This window comes from Drosophila sechellia, chromosome 2R (assembly GCF_004382195.2).
Source record: "Drosophila sechellia strain sech25 chromosome 2R, ASM438219v1, whole genome shotgun sequence".
Classification (NCBI taxonomy): domain Eukaryota; kingdom Metazoa; phylum Arthropoda; class Insecta; order Diptera; family Drosophilidae; genus Drosophila; species Drosophila sechellia.
In genome coordinates, this window is record NC_045950.1 from 6,803,371 (window position 1) to 6,820,590 (window position 17,220).

The 17,220-nt window shown below is 41.9% G+C and overlaps 1 protein-coding gene across 3 annotated transcripts in view; it reads left to right on the top strand.

Annotated features, from left to right (window-relative positions):
- Window positions 1-17,220, top strand: part of LOC6608538 (broad-complex core protein isoforms 1/2/3/4/5) — a 46,411-nt gene that overhangs the window by 24,548 nt on the left and 4,643 nt on the right. For all 3 annotated transcript variants that reach the window (XM_032716917.1, XM_032716918.1, XM_032716919.1), the window contains exons 3-5: window positions 15,166-16,110; window positions 16,272-16,410; window positions 16,501-17,025. In XM_032716917.1, the coding sequence (XP_032572808.1) occupies window positions 15,166-16,110; window positions 16,272-16,410; window positions 16,501-17,025 (1,609 nt within the window). The remainder of the gene's footprint in view (window positions 1-15,165; window positions 16,111-16,271; window positions 16,411-16,500; window positions 17,026-17,220) is intronic.

Here is a 17,220-nt window from a genome sequence, read left to right on the forward strand (position 1 = left end):
AAGTTAAGGGCTACCAAATAATTGAAAAATGTTTGGCAATTAGATTTATTGGGCTTGTAAACGCGATCAAGTACAGATACTTAAATTAGTTATTGCTTACGTTTTAATTATAATTGTATAAAATAAAATTAGTTCTCACATAATCGTTGGTTTGCTCAATTTACACACTTCAAGAATCACATATTTCACCTAATATTCATGAAACGCACTGTTGGCAGGGCAATTTAATCATTTATTTCTATGATGATTATAATTTTTCTTTGGCCAGGCTCATTATAGCCAATGGTTTCTCGCTCGGTGGCAACAAACTCATTAGACCTTGAAAATCCAGTGCGTGGACTCGGTTGGAAATTATAGCGAACACGGCGACATTGTTGCGCAAGTGCGTAGAATTAATTACCAAAAAAAAAAGAAAAAAAAACCGAAAAATTTCAAACCCGAACCGAAAACCTCAAAAAGCGGGAAGTGAATTAGAAAGAGAACGTTTTGTGCTACGGCTCCCATGACAATTAAGAATTATTTTTCATTTTTGTGGCTTCTTGGAGAAGGGAGTTGGATATTTTCTAATAAAGAAATTATCCAACCATGAGTGTTGGAGTTACCAACGAATTGTGGAAAACGTGTTTCAATTTAATAGATTCTCCATATGTCATTATATATGGTATTCTTTGAGAAGACAACAAAACAGCAATAAACAATCGAGATTTGATCAACTTTAAAACTTTTATTATGCATTTAAATGTTCCGTTTTTATAGTTTCAAACTTTTCGGTAGATGTACTTTCCTAGTTACATCACCTTCTTATAGCTATAAATAGCTTGGGGTGACTCAAAATAATTGAGCTCATTGACTTTACAATCTTCTTATGTGCAGGTGTATTCGAGGGTTCAGTTTTGGATAGTTATAAGAGGGTTGTTGGTCAGTCTTTTGTGTTCCTCTGAAGTGACTCTTAGTTTTTTCTTGTTTTTTTTACCGAATGCAACAGGTAGCAAAGCAGGTAGAACATAAAATTTTCCCTTTCGCGGCGGCAACCTGAGACCATTAGATTTGGCCAACGAAGAAGAACCTGTTTAATGGAACACGTTTTCTTATTTGGCCCTCTGCTCCTTGTTATTATTATTATCTCTTTTGGCTTTAACAGAAAAAGAAATAAAGAGAGAGATAGATAGATAGAGAGAGGGAGTGAGAAAGAGGGATGGGGAGTGAGCGAAATAGAGACCTTGACCTTGTCTTTGACTTTGTCAGTCTGCTGCTTTGGTTCTTCCTTTTTCCACTGGCTGCGCTCTTCCTTTTTCTTCTCCTTTTCGCTGTCTGCTCCATTTCTTGCATAATTTATGTCCGTAAATCTAGGCTAGACATTGCACACACACATACACATACAAACACTCACATGAGCGGGTTAGACAGGGACGACAAGTTAAGAGGGGAGGGGGCTAAGTAGACCGTTATCAAACTGGCTTTTACTGCACATTACGCGCACGTCGTCTCCTTCTTCTCCTCCTTTGGCTTGCTTCCTTCTTTGGCACATTTTCAAATGTTTGCCTTTTGATTAAATTTTATGTTCCCCCTTCCTTCCTCACCATTCCACACACATACTTACTCCTTTCGGTAAGAAGAAGAAAACGAAGCGGACGACGCTATAAAACTTACCTACATTTTGTTACTCGAGTTATTCCTGATTGTTGGGGATTTTCCCCCACCCTTTTCGTTTTGGAAACGAGTTTTTCCTACACTTGCTTTTCACATCTCCTTTTCAGCGCGTTTGTGTGTGTGTGTGTGTGTTGCCATCAAACAGGTCGCGTTTTCTTTTGCCGTCTTGCTTCTTCTACTTTTACTTATTTTTTGTGCCCCGCCATCGTCTTCCTCCTCCTCTGCTTCCTCTCCTTCTTTGGCTTACATATGTGTGTCTGTTTACCTTGGCATACGTCCTTGAAGATTTGTCTTATATTTTGTTGCTGCTTTTGCGCCGTTTCTTGGTCTTTATAGGTTTTTGTGTCGTCACTTTTGCCGCTTTTCATCTCGTTTTTGACACTTGCCGCTGCTGCTTTGCCGGGTTTCCTTCCCCGTTTGGTTCGCTTTCTTCGCATTCCTCTCCCCCTCCCCCTTTTGGCGCCATCTTCTGCTTATTCTTCTTCTTCTTATTGAGGAAATCCTTTGTAGCCAATTTGCTTCTCGCTTTTGCGCTCTTATGTGTTCATTCACTCCGACTTTACGCTTGATTACTCAATTGTGGCCCAAAGAATTAAACAACAAACGCTATAAAATGAGTGTGCTTTGCCGCTTCGCCGGATACGGGAAAATAAACTAGTGGTTAAAACAGCAATGCCAACTGAAACTCGATTAAAATTGCCTAACTTAAATTTGTTTAATTTCTAATTTAAGCAAACCGGATCTAGTTATTTGACAAATTTGACCATTCATAGTGTAAGGATCTATTTCTAAACAAGGTTAAAAAGTAATATAAATGCATTCTTGTTTATATGCATTTAAACCAAATTCCAATTGGATTGTAATATTTACTTATAAATCTAATTAGAAAGAAATATTGAAAGCGTAGTTTGGTTTCTATCTTTTAGAAAACCCCATGTAAGCCAACACTTAGCTGCGTTCTCTTTTACTCCCTGTCCACCCGTCTCTTTCTGCCCGCATTTGAGCCCCTTTGAAGAACCAGTATCGTTCTGCTCCTCTTGCTGCTGGCGTCTTCTGCTGATTCTTCGTACCGCTTCGCCTTCAAGTTGGGCTTACTCTGCTGGCTGGCTGCCTATTATTAACTCGACTGTGCTCGGCCTGCTCTTCTTTTATGGCCCGGTCCGACTTGGCCTGGCCATAACCATGACTTGGCCCGACTTTGGCTTTAGCTAGAGCTTCAGGCTTCAGGCTTTGGCTTTGGCTTTGACTTGGGCTCTTTGAGGTCAACAAACAGCTGGGAAAACGGCGCGTCAAAGTATTTCTTTCTCGTATTTTTCTCGTATTTTTGTGGTTTGCTGCTGAAGTCATGCGTGCCGCCCTGCACCTCCCCCCCTCCCCATTTGGCCCACGGTTGGTTTCTTGCCGGCAATTGGAAACCAGTTTCTTGTCTCACCAATCGTCAGTCAGCCAAAAATTAAGTTTCTCAGCTCATGTCCGACTTGAGCCGGCATTTTCTTGTTTGTAAGTTTGGTTCGCACGTTTTTATTTTTTTATTTTTTTAAGTCTTTTGTTTCTCACACAAAATGCTTCCGCTCAGCTTGTTAGAGCTTTATTGAAAAATCTTGCACAAGTGGGTATAATATCAAATCTTTCGTTTTGGTTAGGAACTTGAAAAATGGTTTTCGAAAACGGATGTCTGCGTGCTGTACGCTTTTTTTCGTCGGTTTTTGATCTTTTTAAAAATATATCTCTTGTGGGCACCGAAAATGATTTGGTGTGCCAAATGGCCCAAGTGGATGACTTTTGCTCCTGCTCCCGCGTTTCCCCCCCCTGTAACCCCTCCCACCCCCTCTGCACCGTTTCGTACACGAAATGAATTTCAATTTGTTTTATTTCGATCCGCATGTGCATGTATGTATATTGTATGTACAATATGTACGTACCGCTCTGTCCGATACAGATAAAGATATATTTGTACTGTACATAACCTTATATTTGGGGTACCCACAAATACACACGGATATATTCTGTATGTAAGAAAAGAGCGTACGTTTGTTTCCCAATTTAATTGTATACCCTCGCTGATTTCGGGGTAAAAGGTTTTGGATCGTTGGTAGGGTTTTATTGGATTTGGTATATATTTAAAAAGAAAATATGGTATATACTCTTGTGAAAATCGAAATCGAAATAGCAGAAGACAGTTAATCAAAAGAACCATTATGTATAGAGAAATGTTTAAAATTGTTACTAATTTTAACCTATGCAACTAATACAATGGAGAAGGGCAACCAGAGCTTTGCAATTGAGTTCTCCACATTTCCTGCCTCTTAATTTGTAACCTCAACTCCCTTGGCATTAAAATGGATTAACTGGTTGAACACCCCCAAGTGTATTCCAATTTCGGCTTGCCAATATTTTGGCTGATTTTATTGTTTTTTTTTTGTTGTCTGGGATTGGGATCCAGAGTGGAGCTCGTACTGGTTACTGGCACTGGTGGGACTGATGGGCCCGAGTTGGCTGGCCTGCCTGGCAGTTTGATACGGTGACAGTCGAAGAAGAATACAATTAACATAATTTACTAACAAAGACATGCAAACTCACACAAACACACACACATACACGCATAGAAGCTCGAACGGAAAATACAGAGAATACCCATCACGACATTGCCATCAGTTTGTAAGTTTAGCAAATTTGGCAAATCGTCTTCGCTGCTGAGGTGCCATTTCAACGGTCTTGGGATCGGGGGGTGGGGTGATAGCCCCTTTGTAGGTGTCGCTTCCCCTACATATATACATGTGTATATATATATTTATACATAGATATATATTGTATACCTCATTGCGAAATCGATTTCGATTATAGGGTTCGCTCGCCACTTTAGATTCTTTTTTTTTTCGTTTCGGTTTAGTTTGATTTCGTTTAGTACTTGGTTTGTTCTCATGCTGGCCACAAAATTTCCTATTTTTTTTCTAGGGGCTCAAATTGCAGTTGTCTTGTGAGAAACTCTGCGAAAGCGATAGGCGAATAAGTTGCCAACGAAATTTATCAGAAGACCGAAAGAGCAGACTTGATCTCTATATATATGATGTACATATATACCACATGTATGAAATGCATAAATATTTCATTGGCTGCGCTATTATCGCTTTGTAAAATCAGCCCGAAAAAGTTCCAATCACTTTTATTTTTATTTTACTTTCAAAAAACACCCGAGAAAGAAAGTTTTGCCGAAAGAGGGCTTTAAATTGATATGTATGTCTGTGCTTGTTTATGTATTTATGCATGTGTTTCGTTATAAAAAAAATACAAATTTGCATTGCAAAATGCTAAAAAAAGGGCGGTATGTTGAGGGGTTGGTGGGGGTGTAGCAGAGTTTCGAGTGGAAGTTTTTTTCCGACTCTTATAACGTCCAGTTATTTATGCTTTATTTTTCACATTTTATGCATATCTCACTTTGGATACAGTGCGTTTGAAAATCGAATAACTTTCATATTTTTTTTTTATTTTCATATCCATTATGAAGCCAAACAATTTGTAATATTTGAAATTAATTTATACAATTTTTTGAGAATAATGCATTTATTTACATGTCGTTTTTGATGTTTTTTGACCTATTACAATCTTACGCCGCTGAAACGCACTGTATGGTCAGCGCACACACTTTCCACCATACGTATTATGAACTTTGGAGCTGGGTGTTCTTCTTCGTACATAAACATACCCACATAGATATGAAACGTATCGCAAATCCAACAAAAAAAAAGGCCGCACACACTCTAAAAACTGTCGCTATCACTGCCTTGAAATCTGCATAAATGATGATTTTTGTGTGCTGGCTGAGGCTTCTTCTTTTGGCTTTCGTCATCCCGAGTTTTTTTCCTCCCAAGTTTTGCATACAGACATACATCATACATACACATGTACATACAGACATCCCTGGCTGCCCAGGGGAGAACTTCAGATTGAGCTTGGGCTTTGGGCTTTGGGTTTTGAAATTGAAATTTTTGGTGATTTTTTTCCATTCCATTCCTGCGTCTGAAGAGGGCGAAGTTTTTGATTTGTGCATAAACAGCCGACCGTCGGGTTATATATGTATGTACATATCTTTCTATCTGTATATATAGTATGTATGTCTCCGTATGCATAATCTGTATCAAGTTTGCTTTATGAAATTTCTTTGAGCTGAGTTGTGGGATTAAATACATACATATGTATACTATGTAGTTCTGTTTCTGTTTCTGTTTAGACTGTCCAGGCCAAAGGCATGAAACCATAAAAATGGCAAATTAACCGTGTATTTTCACAGCGAGTGTGTGTGCTGGTGTGTGTAGTGAGTGTGTGAAGTGTATGGTTGTGTATGTAAGGGCTGGCGAAACCTTTGCCCGAGAGAAGCCACAAACAAAACGATGGCCCCATGTAGCATACATACAAATATATGTTTTCCGCACTAGGGTGGACCTGTCAATAATATTTAAAAATTAATATAATATACAAAAAGTTTGATGTGATTTCATTGTATTTAAGAATAAACATCTTAATAGTGAAATTTACTTTATTTATGTAACGTATGAGTAATATATTTGAATGTTACTTAACCTCTTTTACGAACTTATTTTTTATAATGTAATCCATACAACCCAATACATTTTCATATAATACCTAAAAAGAGACATTCTGGTATTTTAATGAGAACCTTCAAAGGTCTGTGTAGTTCCTCAAAGGCGATCGACTTTGGCTTCGTAACTGCAAAGGCATCCCAAGTATTAGCCTGCATCGCGGACCACCCTAGGGTGCATATATCCAAGCTGGGAATCGGCACGTTTCGAGGTCCGTCCAAGTCCAATCAAGCAGACTCGCTGAGTGACTGACTGCCAGCGTCGTCGTCACCGTCGCCGTCATCGTCATCGTCGTGGTCGTGGTCTCCTCCGTCGTCGTCGTCGTCTGAAGCCGCCCCAATGGCATGTTGTGTTCAATAACGGACCCCCCTTTGAATCCCTACCGCCCAGCGACCCACTGTTCTTCCTTTCCCGCCTCAGCTTTTTTCTGCTTTTTTTTTTGTTTTTTACCAGAGTTCAGTTGAGCTGAGCTCTCGCCGACTGCCTTCAATCAGCAGAAGCAACGTTGGCGACGACTCGGGGCAGCCAGCAATTTATCCAGCCATGCATATGAAGCCTCACGATTTGTATTTGTATTTGGCCTCACCAGTATATCGGTATATGGTCTACACACACATACGTACAGTGTGTGTGAGTCAGCCAGAAGGTGGAACCTATCTGACATCGCAATCCGCAATCCGCAGTCCCCAATCCCATGCCATCCCATCCCAGATGGCTGCTCATTGCCCTTTTGTCCGTCCCCCCTGAGATACGAGTACGAGTTCAATTTCAGTTTAGGTTCGCTTGGATTCGATTTTATAAGTTTTCAATTTCAGCTGCAAGCCTTATTTCCCCGCTATCCAACCAATAAATATGCCTTTTTCTGACCAAATGACCGACACTTCCTGTTCGGTTCGCTTGTCTGCTACTCTCATTATGCTTGGGTTATTGTTCGTCGTTTGCCGATTTGTTTCTGGATAATTCTGCACTTTGCCCGGTTAGTTTACTTGTGATTGGGTTTATTTAAGGTGGTGTCACCAGACCTTGGGAAGAGATTTCAATGGAATCCCGAAAATTTAACATTTCAAACTCTTAAAAACAAGATAAGATATGAAGATATGAAATCAAGAGTGTAAATGCAATTTCCACTGCAATATTTGTGTTATCCGTACATATTCTTATTTCAATGCCAGCTGTTGGGGTTGCTCCATCTGTCCTGGACTTGGAGCTTCCTGTCTGCCGATTTCGCGAGACAGATATCCCCCAAATGTGTATACCCATCGTTGACTTTGTGGTGTACTACACACAAAGCCGATAAACGTTTATTTTTTGGGGGCTGCCAGTCGAGAGTGGTTCCGTTATTCCACCTGATTTTTGAGCCGTTTTGTCTCCCACACCGAGAGATGCTAAAGCACAAAGTGCATATGCTAGCAGCTGCCGGTGTCCGCTTAACAGCTGCTTAACGTGCTTACTGCTGTCTCTGTCGCTAAGCATACCGCCCTCTCTTTCGCCGACCATACAACCCTCTCTTTCGCTTACCCCATCCACTTGATTCTTTAGCGTTGGATTGTGTGTGCTCAGTAGATCCTTGACACTTGTGCAACTTCTTGTAGGAGGAGGACCCTTGCTCGGGGTATTTTACTTCTTGTCCTGATTTATGGTATATCATATGAATATATTGAGTTGATATATCTATCTAATTTTGGCACTCTAACCTAACATTTCAAATATTTAACGATATCATTTGTGTTTTTAAGAATTGCATTCTTTTAGAGTAGGTATTATATCATACAAAGTTACTCTTTTTGCTACTTTGCTGTAGATACACTTCAGTTTCCTTGAGGAAGGATACCCATTTAGACAGCTCACATGTTATTCAAGCTTGGGGAAACCCCTCGATTCTTCGTCCTATTCGGAATGCTGTGTGTGGGTGGGGGCTTTCTCCTCCCCACATGGCTGCTTTTCCCTGTCTGAGACGACGGCGTCTTATTGTGCCACGTTTTTCTATATTTTCCACTTCCTCGCCCGGTTTTTTTTTCTTTCTCTCATTTTTCGCGTAGACAGGGCTATAAAAATGCTGCTGCTGCGTCTGTTTGTCTGACGCGTACTTGCGTCACACCTTGCGCCCCAACCCATGGAGGCAGCCCCCCCTCCACCCCCTCCAGTAAACCATCCCCACACACACACATACTTACTTACTGACTCTACTCTCCCACACGTTATTTGCTTTTGTGTCTGCCTTGGCGTCTCTCTTTTTCGCTTTGGTATTTTTATTATTATTATTTTTCGCGTAATTCTCTGTTTTGCTCTGCAGTTTCTTTGGAAAAATTCAACTTTTACTTTTGTTTTTTTCGTTTTTGTTCTCTTTTATTTGCCTCCTTCATCTTTTTCTTCTATGCCCTCGACTGGTTGTGTGTTAAGTATTTTTATGATTATTTTTTGTTACTCTGCTCCTCTGTTTTGCTCGTGAAATTTAGCATTCACTTTGCCTTTCCCCCCTTTTCGTTCTGAGTCTATCAATTTATGGTATTTTTTGTTTATTTTGTTTTTCCCCTCCTTTTCTGCCTTATATTCCTCCATTTCAATATCAAAAGTTAAGCACACACATTGGGCGTGAGTGAGATGGAATGATGTTGGGGAAATGGGAGCGAAAGAGAGGGCGAGACGTTCATTCATACATTTCCACGCTTTTTATTACGCGAAGCGTATGTGTGTTTGCGTGTGTGTGTGTGTGTCTGCAAGAGGGGTTAAACCTAAAATTGCATTTTCCCCCCTTTTCATTCAGTTTGTTCTCACTCGCATTTGTTTTATTTGATTTTTATGGCACTTTTCAAGGTTTGTCTGCTTTTCTTTTTATGATTGAAGGTCGTTTAGTGACTGGATTTCCCTTAGCTAGCTGAGCTTTTAAAGGTTTTTAAACACTTTTCCGGCTTAATTCCTAATCTTGCCGCAGCTTTCCTCGCTCTTTTAGATTTTTGTACAGAGCAATCTCCAAAATTGGAAATAGTTTTTATAATTGAAGATCTTTTAGTTACTTAATTCGCTATGTTAGCTTTTCTTTTACAAGTTTTTAAGTTATTATGGATCCACTCTTTTATATTTTTCTGTTAAAATATACAAAATAAATTACAAACTAAACAAAGATAAGCAAAAAATACTTAAGTTTGTATTTGGTATTTTTTGATAATTTGGTAATTTTTTGTGTTTCTGTGTAGCTAATTAAGAATTAAGTCAAATTTGAATGCAACGTGTTCGCTAGTGTTGTAAAATGAAAATGAAATGAAATGCGCTTAAATTGAAGTTTTCTTTGTGTCTAATTTTCAATGGGCAATTTCTTTCTGTTACCTTTGTTAATTGGCTACGAAAATGCCTTCCGCACGCGCACACATACCATTAAGAGAAAAGCCAAAGTCGCGTCGCATGCAAAACTCATTAATATGCGTTGCTTATGTTTGCTGTTGTTGTTTGCCGATTTTATAACTTTGGCGTACACCTTACCCAAGTCGGGTAACAACAACAACAGTATAATGGAGCCATAATAAGAGTCGAGCGAAACGTCGAAAAAGTTCAATAAACTTTTGCAGCTAGCGAATATTTGATTTTGTTGCTCTTTTTCTTTATACATACAAATATATATATGTACATATACTTTTTGCCTTCCTTTTCTTTCGAACACCTTTGGAATTGATGGTGTGTGTGTGTATCTCAATCAGCAATTTTGCAATTTACTTGCTTACCAATTTGCTTTTATTTGCGCCCATCTTCGGGATTTTCTCTGAATGTAGTTCATTCTTCACAATTAAAAGAAATGTAAACTGAATTCTAGACGATATTTCATTTTAATGAGAACGAGCTAATTTTTAGCATGCTTTCGCTTTATATTTTATATTATTGCCACTAAATAATAAACAACAATTTGGAGAATCTTTCCGGTTTAGATTTTTAGCAATTTCTCAACTACAATTTTCTGCAATGTGCACCCAATTGCCAGCTTATATATACTTATATATATATATTATACTTTGTATCTATATCTATATGTGTATATATATCTATCGCTAACTGGGCAATTAGTCGGCGCTGTTAACGTTGCGATGGTTTCGTTCGACTCCATTTTGCCTTTTCTTATTGATGATCAAGCAAAACTCAGCCATCGGAGCAACTGGTTTGGTTCCGCTTTCGAAAAGTTTCCCCTCCTTGTCTTCTTCATCAGCAGCTGGAATTCATCCCCCCCCCCCCCCACGCGGTTATTCTTGAAAAATATTATTAATTTCTTATTTTTCGCTACCTCATCTGCCTTGGCTAAATACAAAGTTTTACATTTTAAGCAACCTAATTATGCATATGCATTTCAACTAATTTGCTAATTTTCTCTTTTCTTTCGTCTCGTTGCAGGTAAATATCGAACGCTGTCGAAACTGGCAACTCGAGGCCACGACTCTTAATCAGAAATTCCTCGTTAGTGAGTGCCCACTGTTGACTTGTTTCTATGCTACTAGTAGCTGCTGGGTTCAAAGTAAAATGCCAAAAGGGTAATCAGCGGGGTCGCGAGATCGAAATTGATTTGTGGTTCACTGAATTTATTATGTCTCTTTTTTTTTGGGTATATAAAATAAGGGTTAATCAGTGGGTTGAGTTATATATTGGGGAAAAACGCAAGATTTATTGCTAATTATGTTAATTACAAAAATTTGCTATTCTGGACTATAATTATTAAGTTATTATTTTACGACTAACTTCGGTTTACATCTATTTACAAATTGAATTTCTTCTTTATTTGCCATCCCACTTTTAAATAACTAATCCTCATTGCTGTGGCCAACATAGAGTTTTCATTGGAAATGTGTTAAAATGCAAATCAATGGATGTTTCCCTGTGTAGTACCATGGCTTTTCCCCCCCAGAAGTTTTTTCTGCACACCCTCTTACTTGTGGGATAATAACGTAGATTTTCATGCGGCACGTCAGTGGCTCAGTTGCATGCAATTATTTTGCTGCTCTCTGGTGGAAAAACTTCAGCCCTTGGGTGGGCGGAAATCAGGATATAGACAAATTGTGACATGTACTTCAGTTTCAGCTACAATATCGATGCTTTTTTCTTGTAATTTCACATTCATCTTCAATGGGCATTTAATCAAGCTGTGAATTCGACTCCCCAAACTTCAATGACAAATGCATGCAACCATAAGGAAATGTTTGAAAAAAATAATCAAGTCGAAGATAAGGATGATAGGAGCGGCTAGAAAAAAATGGTAAATGAAATGAAATTACTGAACAGCAAAATCGGAAGGAAGGATGAGGAGGGGAGGGGGCATTTGGGAGTCGAGGGAAAAAATGCAAATGGTGAAATTCTAAACCCTTGAATGGGCCCGCCATTGTCTTTGATAGTCCGCGGAAAAACCAGGAAAAGCGGTCCTCGGGGTGTGGAAATGATGCGGGGTTGGGTATGGTGGGCAGCATCCTGGGTTACCCATTTGCCAACTGGGCTGTAAGTAAGCGCATTTTCCGACTTTTTTTTCTAGCCTCGGCTGCTGTTGTTTTTGCTCCTTCTTCCGCTCATTTGTCTCTGCATGAAAATGCCCGCGATTTTCCCCTTCTATTTGTATGTGTAATTTTTTTTCGGTCGAGCTTTTAATTGTATTTAGTTACATTAGTAATTATCGATTTTTTCCTGGGACTCGGGATTGTTAACTAGAACCGCTGGATGGGACTGTACCCAATGTGGAACGGTAGGAAGGGCTTAAGACGTCCAGATTGCTGATGAATTTTGGAGGTGAATGGGAAACCCTTCAAGAAGGTAGCTCTTTATGCGAGGAAAAATAGTGAAAATGTAAGGAAATTGGGGATAATTATGTAGAAAATAAAAAAAATTCTAGAAGTAGAAGTATTCAAAGTAGCTATATTCAAAAAATTCAAAATAATCCATATTTTAAATCCACTCAACTTCATTGATAAAATAATTAAAATAAATGACAATAAAAAAAAAAAAATTCAAGGTTAAATTTTGCATATATTTTATTTTCCTAAATTAGTTCAAAATGATGAGTAAAAAGATGGATTTGTGTATCATCCTAGTAATTAACGTTCAGAACGTCTTCTCCTTTGCATTTATGCCATTGATGTGGATCGAACCTTGTTCGTTTATGGTTTAGACAGATTTGGCCTCTTTGATCAATTTTTTTTGCATTTCATCCATCCCCTGCATTTTGTGCGATGCTGGTTCACTAGCCATTTGATGCCACTTTTTTTGCAGCTCCACGTGCTGCTTGTTACTCTGCTTGTCAGCCGGTCTCGCTTTTCAATTATGCCTGACTGGTCGTGGTCCTGGTCTTGGTGCTGCTCCTCATCCTCGTCCTCGTTTTGTTGCCCAGAGAGCTGAGCTGAGCTGAGATGAAGCGAACCGAGCTGAACTACTAGCCATTGTAGCATTTAAGCTATATATCACTCATACGCAGCATTGGCGCTTTATTTTCATGCACTAATTGCGTTAGAATTTCAATAGAAATGGGAGGGATATGGCCATCGCCCGCCCTGTTCTGAGCTCCATCTCTTTGATTTGACTTTAGCACATGAAGAGTTTTTAATTGGAATTTGCAGTGGGAGATTATGAAAACCAGGCGAGGGGCAGTGATTTTTCTTTGCTCCTCTTCCTTTGATTTTTCCGCCTCTTTTTTGTTTTTTTTTTTTTGGGGTAGCAGTTCTTGGATACATACGTATATGTATACCTGCCCAATGCCAATTTTTTTTCTTCAACTTCCTTGCCAAGACTTTGCCACGCAGCCTTTTTTCAGGGTCTCTCTCTGTGTGTGTGTGTTTGTGTATTGCTTTACATAAGACCCGGACAGTCCGGAGAAGTCCGTAGTCCGCTGTCCGCTGTCCGCAGTCCGGAGTCCCAAGTCCGGGTGTGCCCTCACGGCCATTAGAGCGCTCTGTGCTCTGTCGTTGTCGTAATTAAAAACAAGGAAAATTCTGCACGGAGCGAAAAAAATTGTGCCAAGGAGGCGGATTGTGATTGGGTCGCCTTCGGTTTCTCATCGTCGCGCACCTTCCTTTTCCATCCAACCCTTGCCGCAATTTATTTAAATTTTCTGAGCCGAACTCTTTGGCTCCTTCTTAATTTCTTCAGCCCTTTTTCCTTTGTACTTGTTGTTTTTAATAAAGTGCGCTGGACACGGAAAAAAAGGTCCAAGAAAGCGCTGTGAAGAAGTTGCGTAAATTTGTTATGTACTTTTTTCTTTTTAAATAAATAAATATGGGTTGGTGAGGGGGGAGGGGGAGGGGTGGTTTTGGGGGATTTGAGGCAGAGTCTTCATGGCGTTGATGAGCAGCGCAACCACAGCCGCCCCCACCCACTCATATATAGCCGAGCAATCATGCATCCTTTCCTCTGCCGGTGCACCCCCCCATCCTCTTGGCCTGTAGTTCCGTTTCCGGCGCCTGCCATTTGCATCTACAGCAGAAAAAATTCTTTCATTTATTCGAAGGATTCCTCAACCCCTCTTGGTGATTCTTATTTTTTTTTTCTGCTGTCGAAGAAGAAAAGATTTTTTTCGCTTTTTTAAAACACACAAACTGGACGACGACGATGGTGATGGCGATGGCGGGGAGGAAGCAACCCAACCGGGTGGTGGGCAGCATTTCTTTGCGGCTTGAGCGAACCGAAAGAACGGGTACACAAATTTCAACCTACTCAATTTTTGCCTTAATTTCTTTTCTGTTTCGCCAGGAGACCTCGGGCCACCGGAGCCATACCCATCCCATTCCCATTCCCAATCCCATGCCCATGCCCATGTCCATGCTCATACCCATGGCCATCCCATTCCATCCCAAATCCTTCTCGCAGCTTCATCCTCCTGCCGCCGCTCCATCTTCGCAGAAGGCGGTAATAAGAATTTTTTCTTCGCTGCCGGAGTGTGCGTGAGCCGTAGTGTTTTTTCCGTATTTTTAATTTAAAATGCGAAGCATGGAAAAAAATATATGTATAAAAATGGGAAGAAAGCGGGTGTGGGAGGGCTTTTGCGCACTGCTTAAAAGAAAAACTTCTGAAGTAAATATTTGTCTGTCCAATTGCTGCGGCGACTGCCAACTGCAGCGGATTGGGTTTGGAACAGAAGAGGGTTGGCAGATGAGGGTGGCCAGAGGGTTTTGGGCGATGTGGGCGTTGTCGTTGCCGTTGTCGCTGGAATTGGCGATGGGCAATGGGCGAGGGGCGATGGGCGAAAGTGTTGTTGGACGGGTTGGGCAACGGACACTGCTGTGGACACTGGTGACCGACCATGCCAAGACAAGCGACGCCATAATGACTGTCACAGCGCTCCATGGACAAACACGAGGCACCCCCACCTCCGCCTTCAACGCCTCCAAGGCAACAACATACCAAAATGGAAAAAGGAAAAAAAAATACGAATGGAAACAAATTTCCATCACCTAAGCTCTGTTATATGTATTCCCCCGGAATGGGTGCGGCTCTTTGAGACTCTTTCAACTATCCGATGATATAGGCTATTTTTCAATCAAATCACCGCATTCCATATTCAGTGTGTGTAAATTACCAAGGGAAACGCATTCTCGCACTCTTCAAACAGCCTTGGGTGAAAATGCTGAGTTGATGCATACAATTATATCCTTGAAACGGGGCAACTAGCCTTTGTATCCGATATTATATGAGTGCGTGAATCCAATTTTGAATTGGTTACGAAACAACTTTTTCTTGTGCGAACTCGGTTGTAACGTGACTATTTCTTTTTCAGATATATTTGGCAATAATCCATTAATCAAACGATAGAAAATAGAGTGCATAGCCGTCAACAATAGCAGACAGTAGATTGAAAATAGTACACATTATATCGCAGTTGGTTTAGAATTGAACCCCTTCGGAAATATGTCCCAAATATAAACCTGAGTAAGTTACTAATTTGTTGTTCTTTTTTTTCTTACAGGGCCTCTTGCGCACCGCCGAGCAGCTAAAGATCAAGGGACTCTGCGAAACCGCCGAGAACGCGGATGACCTGAACGACGCGGCCACTGCAACGATCACAGTTTCAGAGAACATACAGCAGGCGGTCGTTGGCAATATAGTGAATGCGACCATAGTTCCCGGAGCTCCGTCGCCCTCCTTGGAACAGCAGCAGCAACAGCAGCAGGCGCAGGAGCAGCACCAGCAACAGCAGGTGCATGCCCAGCAGCAACAGCAGCAGCAGCAAATAAACGCTGCCCTGCTTACGCAACACGGAGTGTCCAGCGGAAGTGTTTCTCTTTCCGGGCAATTGCTGAGCTCCTCGGCCAGCGGCAGCAGCGGAAGTTTAGCCGGCGCACAGCAGGCTACACAGACGCCATCCGGTTTGCAGCCGACGCCGCGCAAGTCTCGACTAAAGCGCTCCAAATCGCCGGATTTGTCATCGAGCGGAGGAGCAGGAAGCTCTGGAGGCTCGAGTAGCGGCTCAACGCAGCAACAACCGCAGCCGGCGCACCACCACCACCCGCAGACCATTCTCATCCAGGGCCAAAATCCGAATTCCATTGTGAGCCTTCAGCAGACGGCCGACGGCAATTACATACCAGTTTCGGGTTCTGGCGACGATTCAGACGCCGAGGACCACGAGCACGAACACAGCCACGGACACGGGCACGGGCACGGAGGACATCCGCACGGACACGGTCACAGCCACGATCACAGTCACGATCACGAGCACGAACATAAGCCGAACAAGATCTGCAAGACCGAGCACTCGGTGGCCTCGCCGGCGTCCAATTCATCCAGCGCCTCGAACAATGCAGCGGGCGTGAGCGGCGTGACATCCACCGGCCAAGCCATCGTCACACAAATTGTAGTAGCGCGCGACGGAAAAGATACAAAAAATATGACTAGTTTAGGCATGGGCATGGTAAGTTGGTTAGCTAGTTTTGGTTTAGTTAGCATTCTCAGCAAATCTCTCAGTTAGCCAGAGATCGATCCCAGATCGGATCTCCCCAGGCCCGAATAAATATTACTTTGCTAACCTGACATTCCTATCTCTCTCTCCACCTGAATCTGGATTGCCTGCAGAACGGCGGCCTGTTGGGCGTGCCCATGGGATTCCTGGACTTCACACCCGAGCCACCAGCACCATCTGCCACCCCAGTCACCGTCACGGAGCACGTCGATCTGTCCTGCAACCCTAGCACGGACACGCGCGACCTATCAAGTGAGTTATCGGTAGTGTTGCCAGCGGATCTACCGTCGAAATCCTAGAAGAGTTCCAAGCTAACATTACTTTCATTCGTTTCCCCCGCAGATACCACCGAACCGCTCGATATAGACAATCATCTGGCTCAGCAGATCCATCGACTCGATCAGTCCCCCATGCACTCGATATCGCACCACCATACAGGCGATGAAAGCAACTCGAATCTGGTGCAGCATATCAAGAGCGAAGTGATCGAGGCCAAGCACCTGGCTGCCCAGCACCATGCACTTAGCCAGGCCCAACAGCAACATGCCCATCACCAGGCCCACCAGCAGCACCAACAGCATCAGCAACAGCAGCATCAACAACAGCAGCAACATCTTCATGCTCAGCAGCTCTTGGCCCAGAGTCAGTTGCAGCAGCAACAGCAACAGCAGCAGCAGCAACACCACCAGCAGCAACAACAGGCAGCCGCCGCAGCAGCTGGTGTGCATGGCCAGCATGGGGGACACGTGACGCACGCCGACATCGGCGGTGCCACTGTCATGGAGATTGATCCGAGCCAGATTAAACACGAGCCGGGCATGATAATAACGCCAGAGATTGTCAACATGATGTCCTCCGGGCATATGGGTGAGTTGTGCTTCAGAAGATTGGTGTTATCAGCCAGACATTTAAATTAAGCACAAAAAGTGGCTATATATGTAAATAAGAGAGGATTGTAGTGATTAAAAGGAAAGATCAAAACCGAATAGTTGCAGGATTCTCCTGGATTCTCTCCTCCTAAATAAATCCGAATAATGGAAACAAATTGGCGATAAAAATTTC